The sequence below is a fragment of the Hippocampus zosterae genome, chromosome 10, assembly GCF_025434085.1.
Source record: "Hippocampus zosterae strain Florida chromosome 10, ASM2543408v3, whole genome shotgun sequence".
NCBI lineage: Eukaryota > Metazoa > Chordata > Actinopteri > Syngnathiformes > Syngnathidae > Hippocampus > Hippocampus zosterae.
Window position 1 is genome coordinate 23,335,784 of NC_067460.1, and position 23,655 is coordinate 23,359,438.

General features: G+C 46.6%; 3 protein-coding genes across 4 annotated transcripts in view; 1 reads left to right on the forward strand and 2 right to left on the reverse strand.

Annotated features, from left to right (window-relative positions):
• Positions 1-23,655, forward strand: part of usp16 (ubiquitin specific peptidase 16) — a 274,331-nt gene that overhangs the window by 85,591 nt on the left and 165,085 nt on the right. The gene's annotated exons all lie outside the window — the stretch shown is intronic.
• On the reverse strand, positions 170-9,744 carry LOC127608933 (high affinity cationic amino acid transporter 1-like). 2 transcript variants are annotated; one of them, XM_052078470.1, is made up of 12 exons: positions 8,384-9,744; positions 6,987-7,378; positions 6,647-6,805; positions 5,839-6,010; positions 5,627-5,760; positions 5,194-5,416; positions 4,915-5,054; positions 4,097-4,199; positions 3,436-3,623; positions 2,887-3,038; positions 2,692-2,800; positions 170-750 (listed from the first exon to the last, which is right to left on the reverse strand). In XM_052078470.1, the coding sequence occupies exons 2-12, from the start codon at positions 7,354-7,356 to the stop codon at positions 650-652; spliced, it is 1,851 nt and encodes a 616-aa protein (XP_051934430.1). In that variant the 5' UTR covers positions 7,357-7,378; positions 8,384-9,744; the 3' UTR covers positions 170-649. The 2 variants fall into 2 exon arrangements, with proteins under 2 accessions (XP_051934430.1, XP_051934431.1); XM_052078471.1 differs by lacking the exons at positions 2,692-2,800; positions 2,887-3,038.
• The window catches only part of gbe1b (glucan (1,4-alpha-), branching enzyme 1b), a 61,682-nt gene continuing 47,862 nt past the window's right edge, over positions 9,836-23,655 (reverse strand). The window contains exons 13-16 of the mRNA XM_052078446.1: positions 20,353-20,537; positions 18,672-18,802; positions 14,190-14,307; positions 9,836-10,602 (exon numbers count right to left, since the gene is read on the reverse strand). Coding sequence (XP_051934406.1) covers positions 10,540-10,602; positions 14,190-14,307; positions 18,672-18,802; positions 20,353-20,537 — 497 coding nt within the window. The 3' untranslated portion in view covers positions 9,836-10,539. The remainder of the gene's footprint in view (positions 10,603-14,189; positions 14,308-18,671; positions 18,803-20,352; positions 20,538-23,655) is intronic.

The window sequence follows — 23,655 nt, forward strand, 5'->3', positions numbered from 1 at the left end:
GTCTTTACCTGAGCCCTGCACAACAGTGGCGTCATTTTCAGTCAAAAGCAAAACGCCCCCAAAACATTTCTAAAAACGTTTTGCTCCTTAAAACATATTCCACAAACGCAATCAGAATGCCGTTTCGACTTGTGGTGCTACATAGAACATATTGTAAAAATTTAAATAAAAATTAAAAGGAACTAAAATATGACTGAGTGATACAAACTATAAAATATATTTTTTTAAAAAGTAAATATTTGAAAAATAGGTGATTACAATATATTTCAAAATATTGAGTGGCACTTCACAATATTCACAAAATTTGAATGCTATAACTCAGGCAGACCTTCGCTAAGGCCCAAAATATCAAATGTACATATGCCTTCATGTATGCACTCACAAATGGCTGAATGTATTCATTACTGACAAATTATAAAAAAAAAAAAAAAATCTTGGTCATGGTCACCCCCCCCCCCGCCCAAGTAGAAGAGAAATCTGCAAAGTTAAAAAAAATGAACACAGGTTATGTAAGAGAAAATATGTACAACAGATGGTCCGTTAAAAAGGGTGTCTAAAGATAGAAAAAAAAGTGCTTTGTTTCAACTGCTGTCCATCCAAAATGTTTTGTCAGCTGCTTTCTACTCTTTGTTTGACGGGTCTCATCAAATCACAGCTCATCGCCACGACCGTCCAGTTTGCATTCGTACACCTTGTTCCGCTCCGCCAGCGCGCTCTTACGGATGCCATAGCCGAAGTAGATGATCATACCTGCAAAAGAACATTTACAAGAATTCTTTAGTGCGTCCATCCTGTCAACCCTCCCTGATCCTTTTCTGCTATTTTGGGCAGCAAAAAATCTCCACCCTTAAGCTAACTTGGAAACGGACATGGTGGGACTGTTGGTAGTTTTGGAGTTGCAAGGTCAGCATGGCAACAAGCTAACAATGCTAACAAAGAAACTCATATATATTTGCCATTAGCAGAGCACCGCTTGAATAATTTGCTCCGATCGTAATCTGTAAAAGGCAAGTGGAACATTGGCAGTGTTCCTGGCACCTCTCACTGTCCTTTTTCCGATGACAAAAAAAAAAATGGATTTTTGGAGTTGTGAATTGTGAAGTGGCCTGAATTGTCCATGAGGGCAGCTTGCTCGTCATTTGCTAAAATATTATAATCAACAAATATACAAATGGCAATCAAATGTTTCACCCTGCACCATAACAATTAGCACCTACAGCCACGTGTCGTGACAACAAAAATCGATAGCCACATGTTATATAGCCACATCTCTCAGCAGTAAGCACCGATAGCTAGGTGGCATAAAAATAAGCACCTACAGCACATGTAGTAACATATAGCCGCGTGCCGCCACCTACTGGCACTTCACTCCACATGCTATGATAGACACTTCAAGCCACATGCCATAACAATAAGCACCTACACATGTCATAACGATATGCATCTATAACCACGTGTCATAATAATAAGCACCTGTAGCCACGTGTTATATAGCCACATCTCTCAGCAGTAAGCACCGATAGCAAAGTGGCATAACAATAAGCACCTATCGCACATGTAGTAACATATAGCCGCGTGTCGCCACCGACTGGCACTTCACTCCACATGCTATAATAGACACTTCAAGCCACATGTCATAACAATAAGCACCTACATATGCCATAACGATATACATCTATAACCACGTGTCATAATAATAAGCACCTGTAGCCACGCGTTATATAGCCACATCTCTCAGCAGTAAGCACCTACAGCTATGTGGCATAACAATAAGCACCTATAGCACATGTAGTAACATATAGCCGCGTGTCGCCACCTACTGCCACTTCACTCCACATGCTATAATAGACACTTCAAGCCACATGTCAAAACAATAAGCACCTACACATGGCATAACGATATGCATCTATAACCACGTGTCATAACAATAAATACCTGTGTTATAACACTGTCATGTCAGGTGTCTTCACAACAGACGATGATAGCCATGTAATAGCAGCGAGCAACTTTAGCCGTGTGCCATAACAATAAGCACCTATAGCACATGTAGTAACATATAGCCGCGTGTCGCCACCTACTGGCACTTCACTCCACATGCTATAATAGACACTTCAAGCCACATGCCATAACAATAAGCACCTACACATGTCACCACGATATGCATCTATAACCACGTGTCATAATAATAAACACCTGTGATATAACACTGTCATGTCAGGTGTCTTCACAACAGACGATGATAGCCATGGAATAGCAGCGAGCAACTTTAGCCGTGTGCCATAACAATAAGCACCTATAGCACATGTAGTAACATATAGCCGCGTGTCGCCACCTACTGGCACTTCACTCCACATGCTATAATAGACACTTCAAGCCACATGTCAAAACAAAAAGCACCTACACATGGCATAACGATATGCATCTATAACCACGTGTCATAACAATAAACACCTGTGTTATAACACTGTCATGTCAGGTGTCTTCACAACAGACGATGATAGCCATGTAATAGCAGCGAGCAACTTTAGCCGTGTGCCATAACAATAAACACCTATAGCCACAAGTCATAATTACAGCCTATAGTTACGTGTCATGTGAGGACCGACAGTCATGTGGCATAACAAGAAGCCCCTGTAGCCATTTTGGTTACACCGGTATGCATTTCAAGCCATGTGTCATAACAATAAGCACCTATAGCCATGGAGGTGGTGTAGTGCACCCACGGTCCTGACAGGAGCTGCGTCATCAGGTACGTATTGATCAGCATGCTCACCAGTGGGATCAAGGGCACCAGAGGGACCTACAAGTAGACACCGAGCACGTTAACCGAGATTCCAACTCAAATGTTCTCCGAAGAGTTGAAAAGGGAAGTGAAGAAATGATCACTTTGAAGGTGAGCTTGGTCTTGTTCTGCGGTTGTCTCCACACCACAGCGGTGACGCCCACGCATGCCGTAAGGATGGCGCCCAGGAGGATGGGACACCACGCAGCTTTCCGGCCCGTGACAGCCACCGCGCTGAACAGGAACGCCAAAACCACTGCCAGACCAAAACCCAACTCAAGAAGCCATTTTAGGAGTACTATACAACACTCGGTTACAATTTTACATTGGGTTTTTATACACAATTTTCAATTCATGAAGCGTTTTTAAGAGTATCTCTTATATTTTATGACTCTCAGCAAGTAAATGCACAAATATTACAATTATTAGTAGTGAATCATGAATCGATTGTTTACCCGTTACTGTCCACTGTTTCAATTTCACAATGCTCATTTTACTCCACGATGCTTAATACATAACGTTCCAAATTTAACATGAATATGTATTCATTGCATTGTCGAAATGCAATTTTAAAAAACGTGAATGTGATTTTAACGGAATCACCGTCCAAACTGAACTTTGGGAGCTAATTTAATTGAAGTGCTGGTTCTTACCAAGCATGCTGGTGCAAATGGTGACCGCGAAGCCGGAGCGAAGGGTGGGTTCTTCATCCGGCTGCAAAACGAGCCACCTGATGGTGGCGCAGAAGTCATTTTTTCTCCGGATGGTCCCGTCGCCCTCGGTTTCCACCTCCTCCTGTTGAGCGGCCGTCTCATCGGCGGCGCTCTTGTCGGGCTTGTACCTTCACACCATAGATCAGTTTAGACCTGACGTTGGACTTCATTGGACCAGTAGTTCTCAAACCGGGATCCCCGAGCCGTAACCTGGGGGTCCGCAAAATAGTTTTCCCCTGTTACGATCACCAATTTTTAGCAGGTTCTTGGCGGGATTTTCCATTTTTTTTTTGTACTGCCTCTCAGTAGCGTCATGTAATTGATATTTTTACTTTTATAAAATATGTCGTTGTCCTTGTTAAGGTGATAACTTTTTTTTCATGCAAAAACTTTTTAGTCATAGCGTTACACATTTCTCCTAAAAAAAAAGAAAAAAAACAAAATTTTGCCTTCGTAGCACTCTGACTCATTTTCATTCATTCAAAAATTTGCCAACTTTATTGACAAATGTGCAGTATGTGCAAGATGATGCCCTCAGAAAAAAAAAATAAATCCCAAGTACCTCAAAAAGTTGGCGCACCCCTGCATTTGACGGACGTACCTGAGCACCAGCACGCACGCGGCCACCAGTGTGTAAGCCAGCAGAGCGCCGATGGACATGAGGTCCACCAGCTCCTTCAAGTTGAACAGCATGGCCATCAGGGCTGCAGCAGCACAACAACAACAACAACAACAACGCATCAACTGCGCGAGTCAAGTTCGAATGTTCAAATTTCAAGTCACTGCGACAAAAACAAGAGCAAGTCCATTTGAGTCCCTACAAAATTTCATCAATTCAAGTCATCGTCAGGAATTCCTAGACGAGGCCCAGAGGTCCTGCAGCCTCGTCAGGAAGAAAAAATGACCCACATGGAAATGTTCTCCCTGGTTCTTGAAATATAGCGGGTGTTGTATCCAAATGAAAAATTCCAATACACTGAGCAAAAAAATAAATAAAACTACAGGCGGCCCGGAAGTCCAGTGGTTAGCACGTCGGCTTCACAGTGCAGAGGTATCGGGTTCGATTCCAGCTCCGGCCTCCCTGTGTGGAGTTTGCATGTTCTCCCCGGGCCTGCGTGGGTTTTCTCCGGGTGCCCCGGTTTCCTCCCACATTCCAAAAACATGTGTGGCAGGCTGATTGAACTCTAAATTGTCCCTAGGTGTGAGTGTGAGTGCGAATGGTTGTTCGTTTCTGTGTGCCCTGCGATTGGCTGGCAACCGATTCAGGGTGTCCCCCGCCTACTGCCCGAAAACAGCTGGGATAGGCTCCAGCACCCCCCGCGACCCTAGTGAGGATCAAGCGGCTCGGAAGATGAATGAATGAATGAATAAAACTACGGTCGAGTAGAGCCTTGGGTGGATTTGCATTTTTCGACTCACCCGCGACAACACCCGACACGACGGTTGCGATGACGGGCGTTTGGGTGCGACGGTTGATTCTGCTCAGACATTTGAAGAACAGGCCATCTTCCGCCATGGCCCACATCACTCTGGGCATGGGGAACATGGCGCCCAGTAAACTACACGCGGACACAACAAAAAAACAGCATGTCAATACAAACGCGATCTCTCTTTTTTTCGAATATGGATTTTTTTTCGGGGGGGGGGGGGGTGGCAAGACAAGAAAAAAATATTCCTTGTATGAATACGGCATCTGACCTGGTGGACAGCGCGCAGAGAGAGCCGGCCGCCACGGCGTTGGTGGCGACCGGCCAGCCCACGTGCGTGAAGGCCACCGGCAGCGGGTTCTGTCTGTCCAGCAGGTAGTACGGCACCAAGACGGTGAGGGCTGTCGACACGCCCATGTACATCACCAGGCAGATGAGCAGCGAGCTAACAATCCCGATGGGGATGGCCTTCTGCGGGTTCTTCACTTCCTCACCTGCACGGCAGAGGTAACACTTTCCATTCATTTCAGCTATTCTTTAAAACGCCACAGGGTGGCAGTGTGGCGCTGCAAACACCTTCCCGGTGACTCGCCAGTACATGTGTGTCATGTGTCTCTTGCAACATCATTTTTCTTGTGCCGTCCCCCCCCCCCCAAAAAAAAATCTGTAACGTAGCAACTTTTTTTCCTTTGGTTTCCACCCACCTGTCGTGGCGATACATTCAAATCCAATGAAGGCATAGAAGCAGGTGGCGGCCCCGGAGAAGACCCCCATCCAGCCGAAGGGCATGAACCCCCCCGCGCCCAGACTTTGCTTCAAAGACATATGATCGGTTGTACTGTAAATGCAGAAAAAGACTCGTCAGCCGAGAGGATTCGGCTACGTTTGTGGACGACAAAGTCATCTCGCCGCTCACTTGGGCGAGGGCGCGTCGGCGGCGCTGAGGATGTTGTCTGGGTGCACCGTCCAGTTTTTGGCGTCGCCTTTGATCATCCCGCCGACCATGACGGATATGAGAACCAGGATGTTGATACTGGTGAAGATTTTGCCCACCAGCGCAGACTCCTTCACACCAAAACCGAGCACGCCTGGAAGCATTCAATATGTGGCAGTTTTTCCAACCATTTAGTAAAACTTGAAAAGTCAAACAAAAACATTCTTTTGATCATTAGAGAAAAAAAATCTGGGTTTGGAGAAAAAGTCATAATTTGACCAATGAGTAGAGATTTAAAAAAAAAATACATAAAATCCGGGCTAAGCAACTTTTTTTCTCCCAAAACTTGGCATACGTACAGCGTTAGCATCACAACATAATTGCCCAACTAACGTGTAACTTTATGTCACATCGTCAATTAAAAAATGTTAATTGTGAATGTGTAACTTGAAAGTGCTATTCAAGTCAAAGCAACTGGACTTTTTTTTTTTTTTAATGACTTAGGCCAGGCATGTGCAAAGACCGGCCCGGGGGCTAAATCCGGCCCGCGGTCGAATTTCATCCGGCCCTCGGCCCCTGTCATAAAATCAGTGCCGTCTGGCCCGCAGGTTGGGCGCAATGGAACACGTGTTGCATTGACTGAGGTCTCGTAGACTGGTGAGTGATGTTTCATAGAGTACTGCTTCCCTCTAGTGGCTGAATGAGTAATAGCATTCACTGCCTAAGTCTTAGGCAATTATACTACTCGGGAAACGTGATACTCGTTTCTTTACAATCGGGATATTCTGACCTGTCACAATTATGACGAGAGCGACTGAAAAGACATCAGGGTAATCGGAAAGGACACCAGGCAAATTCATGGGTATGTTGTTTTTGCTCCATTTCTCGATTTTGCCTCCGATGAGCGTGTCAAAGGTGACGCTCCACGTTTTGGCCACGCTCGAAGTACCTGTGGACAAACGAGACATAATCAATTCAGGGCAGGAACTTTAGCATCTGACCTTATTGCAGGCAAGTCTGTCAAGTTTTTTATTTGGTTTAATTTGCCTGCCAAATGTGGTGGAACTTGATTGTGGGAAATCACACCAAATGCTCATGATCGAACCTCATGAATTTCTAAAATGTCTCACCAATGGCATACGAAAGGAGGAGGTTCCACCCGGTGATGAAGGCCAGCAACTCTCCGGCCGTCACGTAAGCGTAAAGGTACGCTGAGCCCGTTTTGGGCACACGGGCACCAAACTCAGCGTAGCACAGGCCGGCAAGGATGGACGCCACCGCCGCAATCAGGAAGGACAGAATGATGGCGGGTCCCGAATTCTCTTTGGCCACGTTGCCGGCCACCACGTAGACCCCGGCGCCCAGCGTGCTCCCGACACCCAGCGCCACCAGGTCGAACGTGTTGAGGCAGCGCGACAGACGCGTCTCGTCGCTGGTGGCGTCCACCACCTTGATGCGCACCAGCTGCCTCCAGAAAATCTTCAAGGCTTCTGGAATCATCGCGCCTGAGGCGGGATGTGGACTGTTGGCAGAACAACACACATTTGTATCAAAGTATTAGGACACAAAAAACAAAAAACACACAAAAAAACACACATTACATATCATGAGTTGTTGATAAGCTAGCTAGCTTGCATTAGCGTGAAAACACAGTGCTTTCATAAAACACAAAAAAACACACATTACATATCATGAATTGTTGATAAGCTAGCTAGCATTAGCTTGAAAACACAGTGCTTTCATAAAACACAAAAAAAATCCCACATTACATATCATGAATTGTTGATAAGCTAGCTAGCATTAGCTTGAAAACACAGTGCTTTCATAAAACACAAAAAAAAATCACACATTACATATCATGAGTTGTTGATAAGCTAGCTAGCTTGCATTAGCTTGAAAACACAGTGCTTTCATAACTTTGCTTGCGAATAGGCTGTGAACCAACAACAACAAAAATGCAAAATAAGCTAATCAGAACAGGAAAACTGCCCTATCAAGAGTTCGTAAACCTCTTGAACTATGCGACTGAGCACTGTGCACCTACCGGTGCGCTGTAATTTTAAATTATTAATAATTAATAAAAGAGGATCAAGCGGTTAGGAAGATGAACTCCACATATAGTAAACAGAACTATTATTTTTTGGTGGAACCACAAAAACATGGTGCAATTAGCAAGGAAGAGATGTAAGGCCACAAAGACGAAATGTGAGAAAATAAAAGAATATTTTGAGAAATCTTTGGCAATGATCGATCGCCATGTTTGAGGGTAATCGGATTCTTCCTTGACAATCACGTGTTGTTAGTGGTCTGTGTCACCGTTTACAGTGACACTTTTCCTAGCTTATGAGACCCCAAGATCTTGATCAATATCTCAAATAAGTTGACCTCCGTCTGTCTTGAACATATCATCCGTGCAGATTTTTAAAAAAGTAACCATTCACAAAGTAAGGTGTGCACAGTACTGATGTTTGAAAAAATAGAGCAAAAGTAAAAAGTCATCAGAAAAAGAAATCGTAAGTATAGGTACCTGAAATATCTACTTAAAGGACAGGAACAAAGTATTTGCGCTTTGCCACTTCCCACCACTGGCTTTTACTGCTGTGAGGCGTGAGGGTTCATATCGTGATTCATGACCATAAGATGAGGATTCTTAAAATGGGTTTTAAGTTTTCATTTTCAAGATCCTCCTACACCCTTAGTGAATCAGGCATTCGTCAAGTTACTGCCATCGCTCTCTCTCTCAATAACTGGCTCCCCCGAGCACTAATAATTCTTTCCCTATAACCATCAGGGAGTTGCCTTTTTCATTCTCTCTCTTTTTTGAAAGGTTTTACCTTACTTTTTACATAAGACCAACTCAATAAGTCTGATATTGGCGCAGAGAAAAAGCGTTGTTTTTAGCGCCACCCGGAGGAGGAGAGCCCACCTGCAGGGGCTACTTTACCAGAGGCTACTTCCAGTACAGCTTCAACAAGAGCGGAAACATTAACTTATTACTATTTAGTTCGCGTTTTGGCATTGCTCCATTTGTATGTCCTCTCTTTATTTATAACTTTGCAGCATCGAGAGGCCCTTGGACGTCTCGGTGACGTAATCGCTTCAACGTGACAAGGGCTCGCGATAGCCTTCATGCTGACGTTCAGATAAACTCGTGTATCTTTTTGAATGTGCACTTTCGTCTTTTACACAAACCATTCATGGGCTGTGTCACAAACACAACGTGGGTCCACCTGTGCATGTGCGTCATTATAATACATGCATTAATATCTGTATGTATTTAATATAACAAGATGTTTTAGCGAGTGTGAATAGTAAAATGATCTACAGCGAAAATGTGAAGGCGAACACCATCCTGGCCGGCCATATTGGCAAGGGCAACCTCGACTTTAAGGCATTGCACGGACATGGAAAGTCAGCAGATTTTGAAGAGGTTTACCTTTTTTGTCAATGGCCAAGTTTGTGCTATTAATACACAACATCAGACAAAAATAAATAAATACAATTAAAAATTAAAAAAAATATATCTGCGCACGCCGGAGACAGAGTGTCGTTCCGATCGATGTTCATGTGTATGGCAGCGGAATCTATGGCCGTTACGCTGCGGTTGGTCCGAAATAAGACGTTTAAAACGACGATATTCCCTCATCTTTCGTCAACGTTAAGAACCTGACAAATTGTACATAAAAAATATCTATATGTATAGTACACAAACAAAAAATATGGCTTGGTAGACTGTACTCACTGCCTTCAACCAAAAGATGGCGCTAACGACAAGGAAGTAGCTTTTTTATTAATCAGATTGTCAATCAGGATTGAACACCCTTTTTATATTGATAATATAGCACACGTGGGTAAGAGTGTCGCTTTGATCGAATAAGTAGAGCATACTTCCACGCGCGCGCACACACACACACATAGCCACAGAAATCTCCCCCCATTTATATATATTAAGTGTAACAAAATTGTACAGAGGAACCAGGATGGCACATTTTTAATGTTCCACACTGCAAAAACATCACTTGCATGACAAAAAGGTCCAAAGTGTTGCTCATGCAAATATCTTTTCATTTTTCATGATTCCATTTTTTTCTGTGCAAATTACGTGTTTATCATGACAATGCCCACACAAATGATTGAAGTGCTCATAATACTGATAAGATGCCACGTTACCATGAGGGTACCCTTAAAGATGCTTAAAAAATTCATTGTGACGTGATGTGCGTACGGTTTTTTTAGCACGGATCCTCGAGAATACAAAATTGACAAATGAGCTGGACGCGGTTGATGATCATTCATTCGCCAAAACTTAAGAGGAAGTAAGCCATTTTGGTTTGAAGCAGCCATTTTGGGTGAATTCCAGTGCTTCTTATTAACCATTCATCAACTAACCGTATTAAGGGTACCCTTATTGTCAAGTAACGCCACGCAAAAAAAAAACCATACATCAGCATCTAAAAGTGCAAAATAAAATGCGATCATCCAGGATTTTACCATGATTATTATTACGAATCATTCTTTATCTTGTTGGGTTGTTGCTTCCCCGCACCCGCACTAGCGTTTTACAAGACAACACTGAACACGACTAAAATCCATTGGCCTGCTGGTGGCGGATAAACTCGAGCAGCGTTTGACGTCCAAATGGACTAATTAGACTGTGTGTGTGTGTGTGTGTGTGTGTGTCCTTTAATAACAGTAATCGATCTCTTCATTGGCTAGCACAATGGCGGTCCTGCAGGGGATGTACACCTGGGGGTAAAGAAAAAAAAAATGACACAAGTGAGATGAGGGTTAAATGGTGGACCAGGCAAAAAGTATTGCCCCCCCCCCATCCCGCAAAAGGAAAAAGAAAAAAAGCCACTGCCTTAAAATGTTGCCCATCTCATTTTTTGCACATTCTTGCATGTTAACAAAGACGATAACACACTATAAGCCTCACAAGCAAACTCCCAAAAAATGAATAAATAATTCTGCGCTGTTAAGTGACGACAGCCCTAGTTAAGGTCACGCCTTCTTTTGAAGTAATTCATTCATTCATCTTCCGGACCGCTTGATCCTCACTAGGGTCGGGGGGGTGCTGGTGCCTATCCCAGCCGTCTCCGGGCAGTAGGCGGGGGACACCCCGAATCGGTTGCCAGCCAATCACAGGGCACACAGAGACGAACAACCATTCGCACTCACACTCACACCTAGGGACAATTTAGAGTGTTCAATCAGCCTGCCATGCATGTTTTTGGAATGTGGGAGGAAACCGGAGCACCCGGAGAAAACCCACGCAGGCCCGGGGACAACATGCAAACTCCACACAGGGAGGCCGGAGCTGGAATCGAACCCGGTACCTCTGCACTGTGAAGCCCACGTGCTAACCACTGGACTACCGGGCCGCTTCTTTAGAAGTAAGTGATGCAAAACAACCCCCCCCAAAAAAACCCCCCGCAAAACCCAGTTTGCCCTTTCATTCTCACAACTGAGCTCTCATTGTGCGACATCGAAGCGAAAAATGTCACGCGGAGGGCTAAAAATGTAAGAACGTGGGCGCGTGTGAATATCAGGTACACGGTACAACAATACGCATGGCGGGCGCGCAACCGCAACGTACGCAGATATTTATTTTTAGTTGCTAATAAGCTCTTTGATCAATCTGTTTGATATTCCACGCGCGCTCGGCGGGCCAATAGCCACCGAGCGCCATTAGTCATCTCATGGAAGAAAGAAAGAAAGAAAGAAAGAAAGAAAGAAAAAAAAAAAGTCAGGCAGACATAAAACAGCCCTTAGATTTCCCCAAAGAGTCACCGGAGTGAGCGCCGTCAACAATTCAATCAGGTAGTGAACTTTCCAAGCGCTGCTGGGTCTCTAAAACGGTCACGCGGGAGCAACGTTAGGACGCTAATTGTTTGGTTTGCATTCGGGCAAAATGAAAAGCAAACGCAAAATAATTAGGGTTTTTTTTTTTTACACACAGGATTCAACCTGACTTAAAATGAATTAAAAAAAGAAAACAAGTTCAACAAAACAATGTGGATGACAGTGAAATGTTTCACGTATAAATCTTTTCGTTTTGGGAAAGTGCAACATCAATAATTTGGTTTTTTATTTTAAGGGAATTGCTACTTTGTTTTTGTATTTTTTTTTTCCGGAAAGTTAAGAAGTCACAACATCTTTTAGGCACCGTGCAACAATGACGGTTTCACTTATTTCAAAGTAAAAGCGTGACATCCATCGTTTGTCTTCTTTTTAGGCAACAATTTTCTTTTTAAGAAAGTGCAACATCGTCGCCTACGGCGAGTAACATTTGCCGAGTGAATGTTTTCAGAGATGAAGTAGGAACGCTGCAGTTGTTTGTTTCGTGTCTTTTCAAATCATTTTTTCTTCAGACTGTCTACACCAGGCATGTCCAAAGTCCGGCCCGCGGGCCGGTCGAATTTCATCCGGCCCTCGGCCCCCGTCATAAAATCAGTGCCGTCTGGCCCGCAGGTTGGGCGCAATGGAACACGTGTTGCATTGACTGAGGTCTCGTAGACTGGTGAGTGATGTTTCATAGAGTACTGCTTCCCTCTAGTGGCTAAATGAGTAATAGCATTCACTAAATGAGTAATAGCATTTAGACACTAGAGGGCATCACTCACGAGTTAACAAGACATCACTCCGTGTTTATATTGACTGATATGTCATATTTCAAATTCCTGTTTCAAATGAACCAAAAGAAATTCTTAAGATTGTTGAAATTAAAATAAAAATGGAAATGTGAAACAGACTGGCTTACTAAAATTTGTTGAACAATATTGTTGTTCAATGTAAAGAATGTCAGCCAAGGTCGGCCCCCCGACATTTTACCACATAAAATCTGGCCCCCTTGGCAAAAAGTTTGGACACCCCTGGTCTACACGGCATTGGCAGGTTTATCCCGTATTACGTTCATACTGTATCATGCATCATAGTTGGAGGATATTTTATTGGAGACGCTTAAAACGAACCCCCGTTAGAATGTACAGATTCGCCATGTTCCTCCAGGTATGTTTTAAAAAGGGTTGACTGGAATTATTTGGGTTCCGAGTCGGGTGGGTGGAGCCTTTTATGGTTTGCGGAGTCTGGCAAATGAAACGGGGTGGGCCATGTTCAAGCCCCGCCCCCTCCCCACCCTGATGGCGGCGTCCGATTACGTTTCCAAGTCAAAAAACAACAAAGTGGTTGTTTTGTACTCCGCCTCCCTCTTTCTTCTCCTCCGACATACGCAATGACATAACGTGCTGGCAAAAGTGGCCTTTCGCTCAAGCGAGGCGTCAAAAAGTAGAGAAAAAGTAATAAGTTGGTCCTTGATGAGAGGAAAAAAAAAAACAAGAACAACATCCTTATCTGCTTAAGTGCGCCTTGCATTAGTGACGTGCCGAGGTTCAAGATGAGTTCACGTAAACAAAACCGGGCGCTTTGAGTCGTTCCCCCTTTTAGCACTTCTTCACAGCCGCACATGAAAAGGTAACACGCTGAATTATTTACATTCTTTACGTAGGGAAATGCAGGACTTTTTTTAATTTTATTTTTTCTTCCCAAGATTAAAACGCTTGGATTTGGCACGAAGGACCCGGCGCTTCGGCCGGGAGCTTGCAGGCCCAACCTCGGCGCTGCCGCTTCGCTTGTTTCGGGCCGCGAGAATAGAAAAATGGCTCTCGGTGGGACGCAAATTAATTAGCACCTCTCGGACAGCATGGATGAAAAGAGTCGTGAGTGCGATGTCGCTTTTACGGGAGGAATGCTCTTTGTAGTTCATATTTATAGATGGAATCTCGTTGGAATTACCAAGTAGTACAAAGTAAAAAAAAAATACAACTTGCCAACTCCCCCCCACCCCACCCCCACCCCTAGGAGACAGCCCTCTGCAGGCTTACTCTACTTGTTATTTTATTTATGAATTTTTGTTGGGGCGGCCCGGTAGTCCGGTGGTTAGCACGTTGGCTTCACAGTGCAGAGGTACCGGGTTCAATTCCAGCTCCGGCCTCCCTGTGTGGAGTTTGCATGTGCTCCCCGGGCCTGCGTGGGTTTTCTCCGGGTGCTCCGGTTTCCTCCCACATTCCAAAAACATGCGTGGTAGGCTGATTGAACACTCTAAAAATTGTCCCTAGGTGTGAGTGTGAGCATGGACGGTTGTTCGTCTCTGTGTGCCCTGTGATTGGCTGACAACCCATTCAGGGTGTCCCCCGCCTACTGCCCGAAGACAGCTGGGATAGGCTCCAGCACCCCCCGCGACCATAGTGAGGATCAAGCGGCTCGGAAGATGAATGAATGAATTTTTGTTGCTGTTGAATGCATCCACAAAATAATGACAAGACCAGCGCGCGTACCTGCATGGAATGGGCGCGTCCGTTGAAGGGCTGCGGCTCCGTGAAGAACTCGGTGCCGTGGTCCAGCCGTCCGTGGCCGCCGTACAGAGCCTGGTCAGAGTCCAGCTTGATTTTGTACCTGGCACGCGGCGGTTAAGGAAAGTCAAGCGGACTGCGGGCGGCAAGCAGAGATCGACTTTGAGGGAGGAGGTCGGATTCACAAGTGCTTTGGATTCGACGAGACCGAATCTTCACGTCCCAGCGGCATGAACTGGGAAAAAAAAGTGCGATCAGAGGCATGAACTGGAAAAAAAGTGCGATCAGAGTCATTTCATGGACTTTTTTGACTTGATGTGAAAAAATACATAAAGGATTTTTTCTTTATGTATTTTGGATTTTTTATGTATTTTTATGGATTCTTATGGGTTTTTATGGATTTTTAAAATGTATTTTGGCCTGGATTTGGGTTTTTTTTTTGGGGGGGTGGCATGCAAAAAACGTCTTTGGCATCGAATTGAGTTTCTGTTTTGTTTTGTCAATTATTTTTTTGACCTTCTCTTTCTTTACCAGACGTGAGTTGTCAAGCGAGCCCCAGCACGGATTGCCTGACTTTGAGCTTCAGATGTGATTTCTCGCTAAATCCAAACAAGCCGCCGCCGCCGCCGCCTTCTCTTTTTCACAGTCGAGCTGCAATCTGACAAGGTGCCTCCAAGGCCAAAGCGACGACTACCAAGCGGCTCAAGCGAAAACTCCGGCCAAGCTTTGCAGCAAAGAGCAAACTCCTCCGTCTTTTCCCCCCGTACGTGAGCGGAGTCTCTGAACAATCTACCGACACATCTATTTGCTTTTCCAATCTCGCGACAAGGCCCAGGAAGACATAAAATCGTCCATCACACGCACACAGAAAAAAAAAAATGCAACCACAAACTGAGCAATCCAATTTGTGCAGCGCGAAGCGGCGACAAAACAAGTGCAATCAAGAGGACGAGTCAAAAGGAGGGCCCGTTCGGAGAGTCCATCTCGGCGTGAAGGGCGCTGGGATAAAGATGACGGGGGGGTGGGGGGGGGGCAGAAAAGAGGGATAAAGATGTAATCCAGTGCGCACTTATCGGCCCGTCTAAAAGCAATTGGCTGGGCTGAATGTCATTGAAAAGTACTTTTTTGTACGTCGGTTTCGATGGGCGAGACTCGACGGCAAGTCCTTGCGCGCCCGACTCTTGAGTGGCGGCACTTGAACGCAACGCCATGTCGGCTCGCCCATTTTTTGTATGATCGGATGACGAGTTTAGAGATTCCGCTTGCGTTATCGATCCAAATGGATCCGATTCCTTAAGCGCTTCTCTTGTTGAAGTGTATGCAGGGGTGCGCAAAGGGGGGGGGGGGGGGAACGGGGGCAACCCTGGGGCGTTCAACTCAGGGGAGGGGGGGGGGGGGGTCATCGACAACCCACCCGCGCCGATGACAATGTTGTCATGGGGCAGCAAAATGTCTTTTTACGAGCAGCGCACTAGATGCACGTCAACCGCAAAAATTCGCGGGGGGTGCTGGAGCCTATCCCAGCCGTCTCCGGGCAGTAGGCGGGGGACACCCTGAATCGGTTGCCAGCCAATCGCAGGGCACACAGAGACGAACAACCATTCGCACTCACACTCACACCTAGGGACAATTTAGAGCGTCCAAACAGCCTGCCATGCATGTTTTTGGAACGTGGGAGGAAACCGGAGCACCCGGAGAAAACCCACGCAGGCCCGGGGAAAACATGCAAACTCCACACAGGGAGGCCGGAGCTGGAATCGAACCCGGTACCTCTGCACTGTGAAGCCGACGTGCTAACCACCGAACTACCGGGCCGCCCACCGCAAAAATTGAAACCAAATTTTCCGTCCGATACCCCTAAAAAAACCAACAATTTTCCATTCCAAATGGTGACACATGACAGGACATTGGAGGGACGCAAAATCCCCAAATCACATATTTTTACTGCCACTTTATCCTCTGTTATTTGCTGAAAACCTTTTGTTTTTTTTCCTCTCTACATAAGACTAAGCCCGTCTAAATAAGAGTTGGTTTCGTCGAGGAGGACGTGATACATCTCGACTGACATGAAGCTTTACATGTCGGGGCAAAGCCCGAGTTGTTCATTTAAGCTGCTTAATATAATTCATCATTCTGTGTTTATTCGTTCGGCAAAAAAAAAAGCCTTTCAAACAACATCCAAAGGTCATCATCAGCAAAGTTGGCCATATTGCCTTGCATCAAATCTTGGGAGACGCAACATCAGGCTTTGAAATGGACGCCGGCCAGTATTTAAAAACGGCAGCCACGCGAGCGCCGCAAAGTGCCGCGCACGTCGGAACAGATTGCCGTTTGATCTACCGTCAAGCAACAGGTGGCCGCCGCGGCGCCGGCTCGTCGCTCTCGCTCCCTGTCAGAGAAAGCTGTCATGGCGCGGGGCCTGACACGGACTCGTTTTTACGGGGTCAAATCCACATCGCGCTGCACTTACTGCAACCATTGATTGTGTGCTTATTATTCCAAACGTATAGTGTCAGGATTTTAAATATTTTTTTTTTACATATGTACTTATCACACTTTACTCAATCACTGGCAGCCATTTTCAAAGCAAAGTTCCCCATACCGGGCGGCCCGGTAGTCCAGTGGTAAGCACGTCGGCTTCACAGTGCAGAGGTACCGGGTTCGATTCCAGCTCCGGCCTCCCTGTGTGGAGTTTGCATGTTCTCCCCGGGCCTGCGTGGGTTTTCTCCGGGTGCTCCGGTGTCCTCCCACATTCCAAAGACATGCGTGGCAGGCTGATTGAACACGCTAAATTGTCCCTCGGTGTGAGTGTGAGCGTGGATGGTTGTTCGTCTATGTGTGCCCTGCGATTGGCTGGCAACTGATTCAGGGTGTCCCCCGCCTACTGCCCGAAGACGGCTGGGATAGGCTCCAGCACCCCCGCGACCCTAGTGAGGATCAAGCGGCTCGGAAGATGAATGAATGAATGAAAAAAAGGATAAAGAGCTTAAAAAAATTTTTAAGCTCCCATCCCCCGCCCGCCCCGATTGGCTGAAATGCAAAACTCGTCACTCACTTAACTGCCGCATTCTTAGCTGAAAACACAACAAACATCGTTGAACACCCCCCCCCCCCCCCCTTCCCCTACAAACAACAAATCCAAAAGAAAGCCCCCCCTTCAACAACTAAGGCTAAACTTGGCTCCGCCCTAATCTTGGGCATTGCAGAAAGAGAACAAAAGTACAACTGTTGATTGATTCCACAGGGTTAAAAAAAACAAAACAAAACAACCCCCCCATAACAATAATAAGTGATTCTGAATAGCAAAATGCAATTGGTGGGGGGTTTAATGTAGAGCACTCAAGCTCGTAGACAGGGCCACCCCCTCAAAACAGGCTAATATCAAATCCAAATAATTAGCCCCGTGGTAGGAAACTTGGCGAAAGCATGTTCTGAAGACACCTGGGAACATTTTTCCAATTGCAGGAAAAAAAAAAAAAAAAAAGCGTCATGTCTGCTTTTGGCCTGCGGTTCAAAACAAGGCGGCGAGTCAAGCAAGAGCGGCTCGGGTCAGTCTTGAGCGGCCATTATTTTCTGCTCCGTGACCGTTGCCGAACCTTCGCGTAGCAAAGTTTGAGCGCGTGACAGGCGCTTTGTAATGAAAAAAAGCACTTTGGCGCTCGTTCGCCTCGTTCCGCGTTTACCTCGGCTGCCTTTGAGTGGCATTTTCATCCGTCTTCGAATCCCCTAATTGGATCCTCGGCACATGTTCCCCGTTCGAGCATCTGCATCTCCTCGCGACGCCTTCGCGCAAACACACACGTGAATGCATGCATGCATATACATCTATACTTATATATCTTTATATCTAATATCTACAGTCTAGATATTGTTTACGTCCGTGCCGTCTAATGACAGAATCCGGCATCGGAGGCCTCTCCTTAAAAACATGAAAAGCGCGCGGCGAGGCGACGAAGCGCCGCGCCCCGGCTTCACCCCTGTCAAGAGTGATTGCAATTACGCCGCGTTTAACGCGCTAGCGATTAGCACGCTCGCGATTAGCACTCGATATTAAAGAGATTAGCAGCTGCCGCTGTTGTTCTTTTTTTTCCCCCCCCCCCGCCCCCCCTTCTGCAAATAAACACCGCGGCCATGTTTGCTTGCCGCCTGCTGCGTCGCTTTTATTTTTATTCGCGGCACGCTTTTTTTTTTTTCCTCCGATAATAAGCGAGGAAACGCACTATGAACTAAATATGGATCTAAACATGCAATCCGCTTTAATAAATGACAATTTGTCGGATAAAAGTGAGGAATTGCACTAATGTGGCCCGTTGAAAGGCTTTCATGTGGATGTAAGCGGCTGAAAATCACCAGGGTTCACATTGCGATTGGAAAGCATCCATTTAAAAAAAAAATCCGTACCATTCCATTTGTAATGGAACGATACGAGAACACGAAATGTGATTGGTCGCTCAAAAGAAAGGATACTTTCCTGGCGCGTGCACGGCCACCTTGTAGTGCTGGAAGCTTTTGCTGGGGTGGAAGTTGAAGACGAAGAGCACGTTGGCCCTGTCAAACACGATGACCTTGTCCTCCTGGTGCTTGGCGCTCACGAAGGCCTGCAGGGGGGAGGCAGCGGGGACCCGAGCGTAACGGCATGAATAGTCATTATCTTTCTCCTCCTAGGCGTGGATTTAGAGGATTTACAACGGGGGGCTACGCATCAGTCGGAAGCGCCTTTTGCGGATTCCAGGTGGCGCTCATCTTGGCGGACGGGCGCTAAAGTGCAAATGGACTGATGCGAATGTTTCGTTAGCGGGCGTTATCAACGTCAAACGGACGTTTTCCAAAACGGCCATCACGTATGGAAACCAACATGCATTCATTCATTCATTCATCTTCCGAGCCGCTTGATCCTCACTAGGGTCGCGGGGGGTGCTGGAGCCTATCCCAGCTGTCTTCGGGCAGTAGGCGGGGGACACCCTGAACCGGTTGCCAGCCAATCGCAGGGCACACAGAAACGAACAAACATTCACACTCACACCTCGGGACAATTTAGAGTGTTCAATCAGCCTGCCATGCATGTTCTTGGAATGTGGGAGGAAACCGGAGCACCCGGAGAAAACCCACGCAAGCCCGGGGAGAACATGCAAACTCCACACAGGGAGGTCGGAGCTGGAATCGAACCCGGTACCTCTGCACTGTGAAGCCGACGTGCTAACCACTGGACTACCGGGCCGCCACCAACATGCATGTAAATGTTAATTTATCGAGTCCAGAAAGTCGTTTCGAATGTATACATCAAACCACAAGTCAGTTGACCGTTCATGCATCAGTGCAGTGTTTTTTTGAACCTATTATTTTGCTTTTATGTCTTGTTTATGTTGTTATTGAGCAGGAAAGCATTGTTTAGATATTTGAGGTATCTGCCGAATACTGCTTGAAAAGCATCCTTTCACAATAAAAGACCTTTTTTGCAGAATATTTCTTGAGAATGAGGACTTTCAAGAAACTTATCAATGTTCAATGCGGTTTAACTAAAGAATGTTCAAGGTAGAAAGTTCCTTTTTCTTCCGCAGATGAAAGAAAAGAGCGTTGAAGCGTTCTTTTGGTGGGTTTCATGCTAATAAGGCCAGTGAACTCCATTTTTTTGGGGGGCTTTCAAAAATTTTGTCAAATGGTCCAAAACGGCCTGCACCGACCGGCTCTCCAAATTTTAGAAAAACGTCCGGCATGAAACGACCTAAGTGACGTGAAGGTTAGGAAGCACAGCCAGATGATGACTTCAGCGCAACTTTCCCCCCCCACTTCAGTTACAAACGCTTGGGAAATAAAAGTAGATGATTGGCGATCGATATGGAGGAGAGAAAAGAATGTCGGCCGAGCGGCAGAGAACGGTTGCAATTATCCCCTGAGTTGGCTTCGGAGGACGAGGACGACAGAGTCGCAAGGTGAACAGGCTCTCTTGCGCGACGACACGCTCGCCGCGAATCAATTACGCACACTGGCGCCTAATCCCGATCCATTTACTCTGCGTTTGCATCATCTCGCCCGTGCGGAGAAACACTCAGCTAAAGCGCCGCTATTAATTGAAGAGCCACGACGCCGGACGAGCGCTAGAGATCCGAGCGAGAGGGAAACCTCTCCACGGTGAACCCGTTTTCCTTACCGGCGGGGCGGCCAGCCAACCGTACTTGTCCTCGGTACGGTTCATGTCGCGGTCAAAGTCGTAGAGCTGACGGTAGCGCAGATCCGTCATGTCTAGCAGGTTGAACTGCCGCCGGGCGTAGTGGTAACTCTCGTTGTTGCCCTCTCGGGGGAAATCCAACCACTCAGGGTGACCGAACTCGTTCCCTGCGGCACACCGACAAAAATAGAGAGGGAAACGTCACCGCAGATTTGCACCGGCGCTGCGGTTCGAGGCTCTTTTCGGGTCGCAAACGGTCCACGAAACTGTGCAGAATCCCGGCGGAGCCTCTGGAGAGCCGGCAAAAACCAGAGCTAGCCTACGTGACTGTATCGAGATTACCGGCGTCGTGCGCTAAAGCAACGTTTCTTGGCTAATCGTTCTTCTGGTGTTCAAAACTAGATCTGAAAATTTTACGATACGTCCTTCTTGTGGGTGAAATCCAACCACTCGGGGTGACCGAACTCGTTCCCTGCGGTACACCGACAAAAATAGCGAGTGAAACGTCACCGCAGATTTGCACCGGCGCTGCTGTTCGAGGCTCTTTTCGGGTCGCAAACGGTCCACGAAACTGTGCAGAATCCCGGCGGAGCCTCTGGAGAGCCGGCAAAAACCAGAGCTAGCCTACGTGACTGTATCGAGATTACCGGCGTCGTGCGCTAAAGCAACGTTTCTTGGCTAATCGTTCTTCTGGTGTTCAAAACTAGATCTGAAAATTTTACGATACGTCCTTCTTGTGGGTGAAATCCAACCACTCGGGGTGACCGAACTCGTTCCCTGCGGTACACCGACAAAAATAGCGAGTGAAACGTCACCGCAGATTTGCACCGGCGCTGCTGTTCGAGGCTCTTTTCGTGTCGCAAACGGTCCACGAAACTGTGCAGAATCCCGGCAGAGCCTCTGGAGAGCCGGCAAAAACCAGAGCTAGCCTACGTGACTGTATCGAGATTACCGGCGTCGTGCGCTAAAGCAACGTTTCTTGGCTAATCGTTCTTCTGGTGTTCAAAACTAGATCTGAAAATTTTACGATACGTCCTTCTTGTGGGTGAAATCCAACCACTCGGGGTGACCGAACTCGTTCCCTGCGGTACACCGACAAAAATAGAGAGTGAAACGTCACCGCAGATTTGCACCGGCGCTGCGGTTCGAGGCTCTTTTCGGGTCGCAAATGGTCCACGAAACTGTGCAGGATCCCGGCGGAGCCTCTGGAGAGCCGGCAAAAACAAGAGCTAGCTAGCCTGCTGACTGTATCGAGATTACCGACGTTGTGCGCTAAAAGCAACGTTTCTTGGCTAATCGTTCTTCTGGTGTTCAAAACTAGATCTGAAACTTTTACAATACGTCCTTCTTGTCCACGATAAAACAAATTAGAGGCGGTAAAAACCTAGCTAGACTACAGCTGTTCTTAAATAATATTTAATCATTGTCTGCGAATCAAAACAGTTCACGCATTTAGCTCTTGAGCGAGGTTCCACTGTCCACTGTTTATTTGTTCCTTGAATGTCAACAACCGTTTTAAAAGGTGTTGAAGGCGGTCAATCAGCTTGGAGACGTAAATCCGCACAAATCCCGGAAGGGCAAAGAGCCGCCATGCCACTCTCCCCAGTTGATGAATCCATCAGCGGATGTCACGTCAACGTCGTAAAAACAACAGCCGGCTATAATTGAATTCCCGGCAGAGGTGGCATGGCGTGGCACGTGCAACCCGGATGAAGCCGCGTGACAGGACAATAAATGGCGGTTGTCGAGCCGCACCTCCAAGAATTAAAAAAATAAAATAAAAAATTGTCAGGTTAATAGGACGAAGCAGATATAAGAGAGATTGACAGCAGATGCTAATGAATTTCATGATGTGGCTGTTAAAGGAGTAGCAGACAATCAGGCCTGGCCTGTCAACACTGCAATGCAGCATCTATGGAATAAAGCTGTGAATGAATGAATGAATGAATGAATGAATGAATGAATGAATGAATGAATGAATGCCTTTATTTTGTGTCGTCTTTCTCCTGAATTGCTGTTCTTAACAAAAAAAAAAAACGCTGCAGAAGGTAAGGTGGTGTTGACTTGGGATGTAGCATCCAAAGCATACCGGAGGTGGGAGGGGCTCGTGTCAAACGGAATTGTGGAAAGCCGGCTCCAGGGTATGACTAATCTTGAACCCGAAACCGGTAGCAGGTGAAAATTAAGGACCTTATTTTCGTGCACAAGCGGTGTTTTCTTTCTATTGGTATTTTGCTAAACTAGCGCAGGTACAATAAAAAAAGGGGGCGTTGTGGACGGACCGCCACCGCCACTCATAATTGTGCCACAGGGTCAGCAGGTGGCATCTAAAATATTCATTCATTCATTCATCTTCCGAGCCGCTTGATCCTCACTAGGGTCGCGGGGGGTGCTGGAGCCTATCCCAGCTGTTTTCGGGCAGAAGGCGGGGGACACCCTGAATCGGTTGCCAGCCAATCGCAGGGCACACAGAGACGAACAACCATTCGCACTCACACTCACACCTAGGGACAATTTAGAGTGTTCAATCAGCCTGCCACGCATGTTTTTGGAATGTGGGAGGAAACCGGAGCACCCGGAGAAAACCCACGCAGGCCCGGGGAGAACATGCAAACTCCACACAGGGAGGCCGGAGCTGGAATCGAACCCGGTACCTCTGCACTGTGAAGCCGACGTGCTAACCACTGGACTACCGGGCCGCCCGCATCTAAAATATTTGATATGATAACTGACAAAGAGAAAAACAACCGAAACAATGACAAAATCAAGCTCGTAATACTCGTATTCCTCGGGTTTACCGTGATAAAAACCTAAATGCCATACGGGCTGGTCCTTCGGTGCGTAATGAAGACGAGATTTGATATGTCATTTGAAGTCAATGCAGTTCTTGCATAAAAATCGGGCCAATCAGGCCGGAAAGTTGATGCGAGATTCTGCCGTACGCATAGAAATCAAAAGTATTATGATGCCGTCGGTCGGCTAATTGCGCGGCGCTGCCGCGGCTGTTCGCTTATAACGAGGGGGGGATGAATGCGAGGCGGCCATGTTTACGCGAGGTTACGTCAGGCATCTCATTAGCGGGCAAAGCCAGACACGCATCAGATAAACGGCTGACAGTGACACGGTCCCCTCAGTAATTAGCCGTACCATCAAGCCGCCACGATCAATGTGTTTACCACAGGAGGGATTTCTGGCCAAAAGGGAAGATCAATGAGGGCGGCGGTGAGGCGAGAGCGGATTGTAGATGGGGACGGAAAACAACAACAACAACAACAAAGTTTTCAC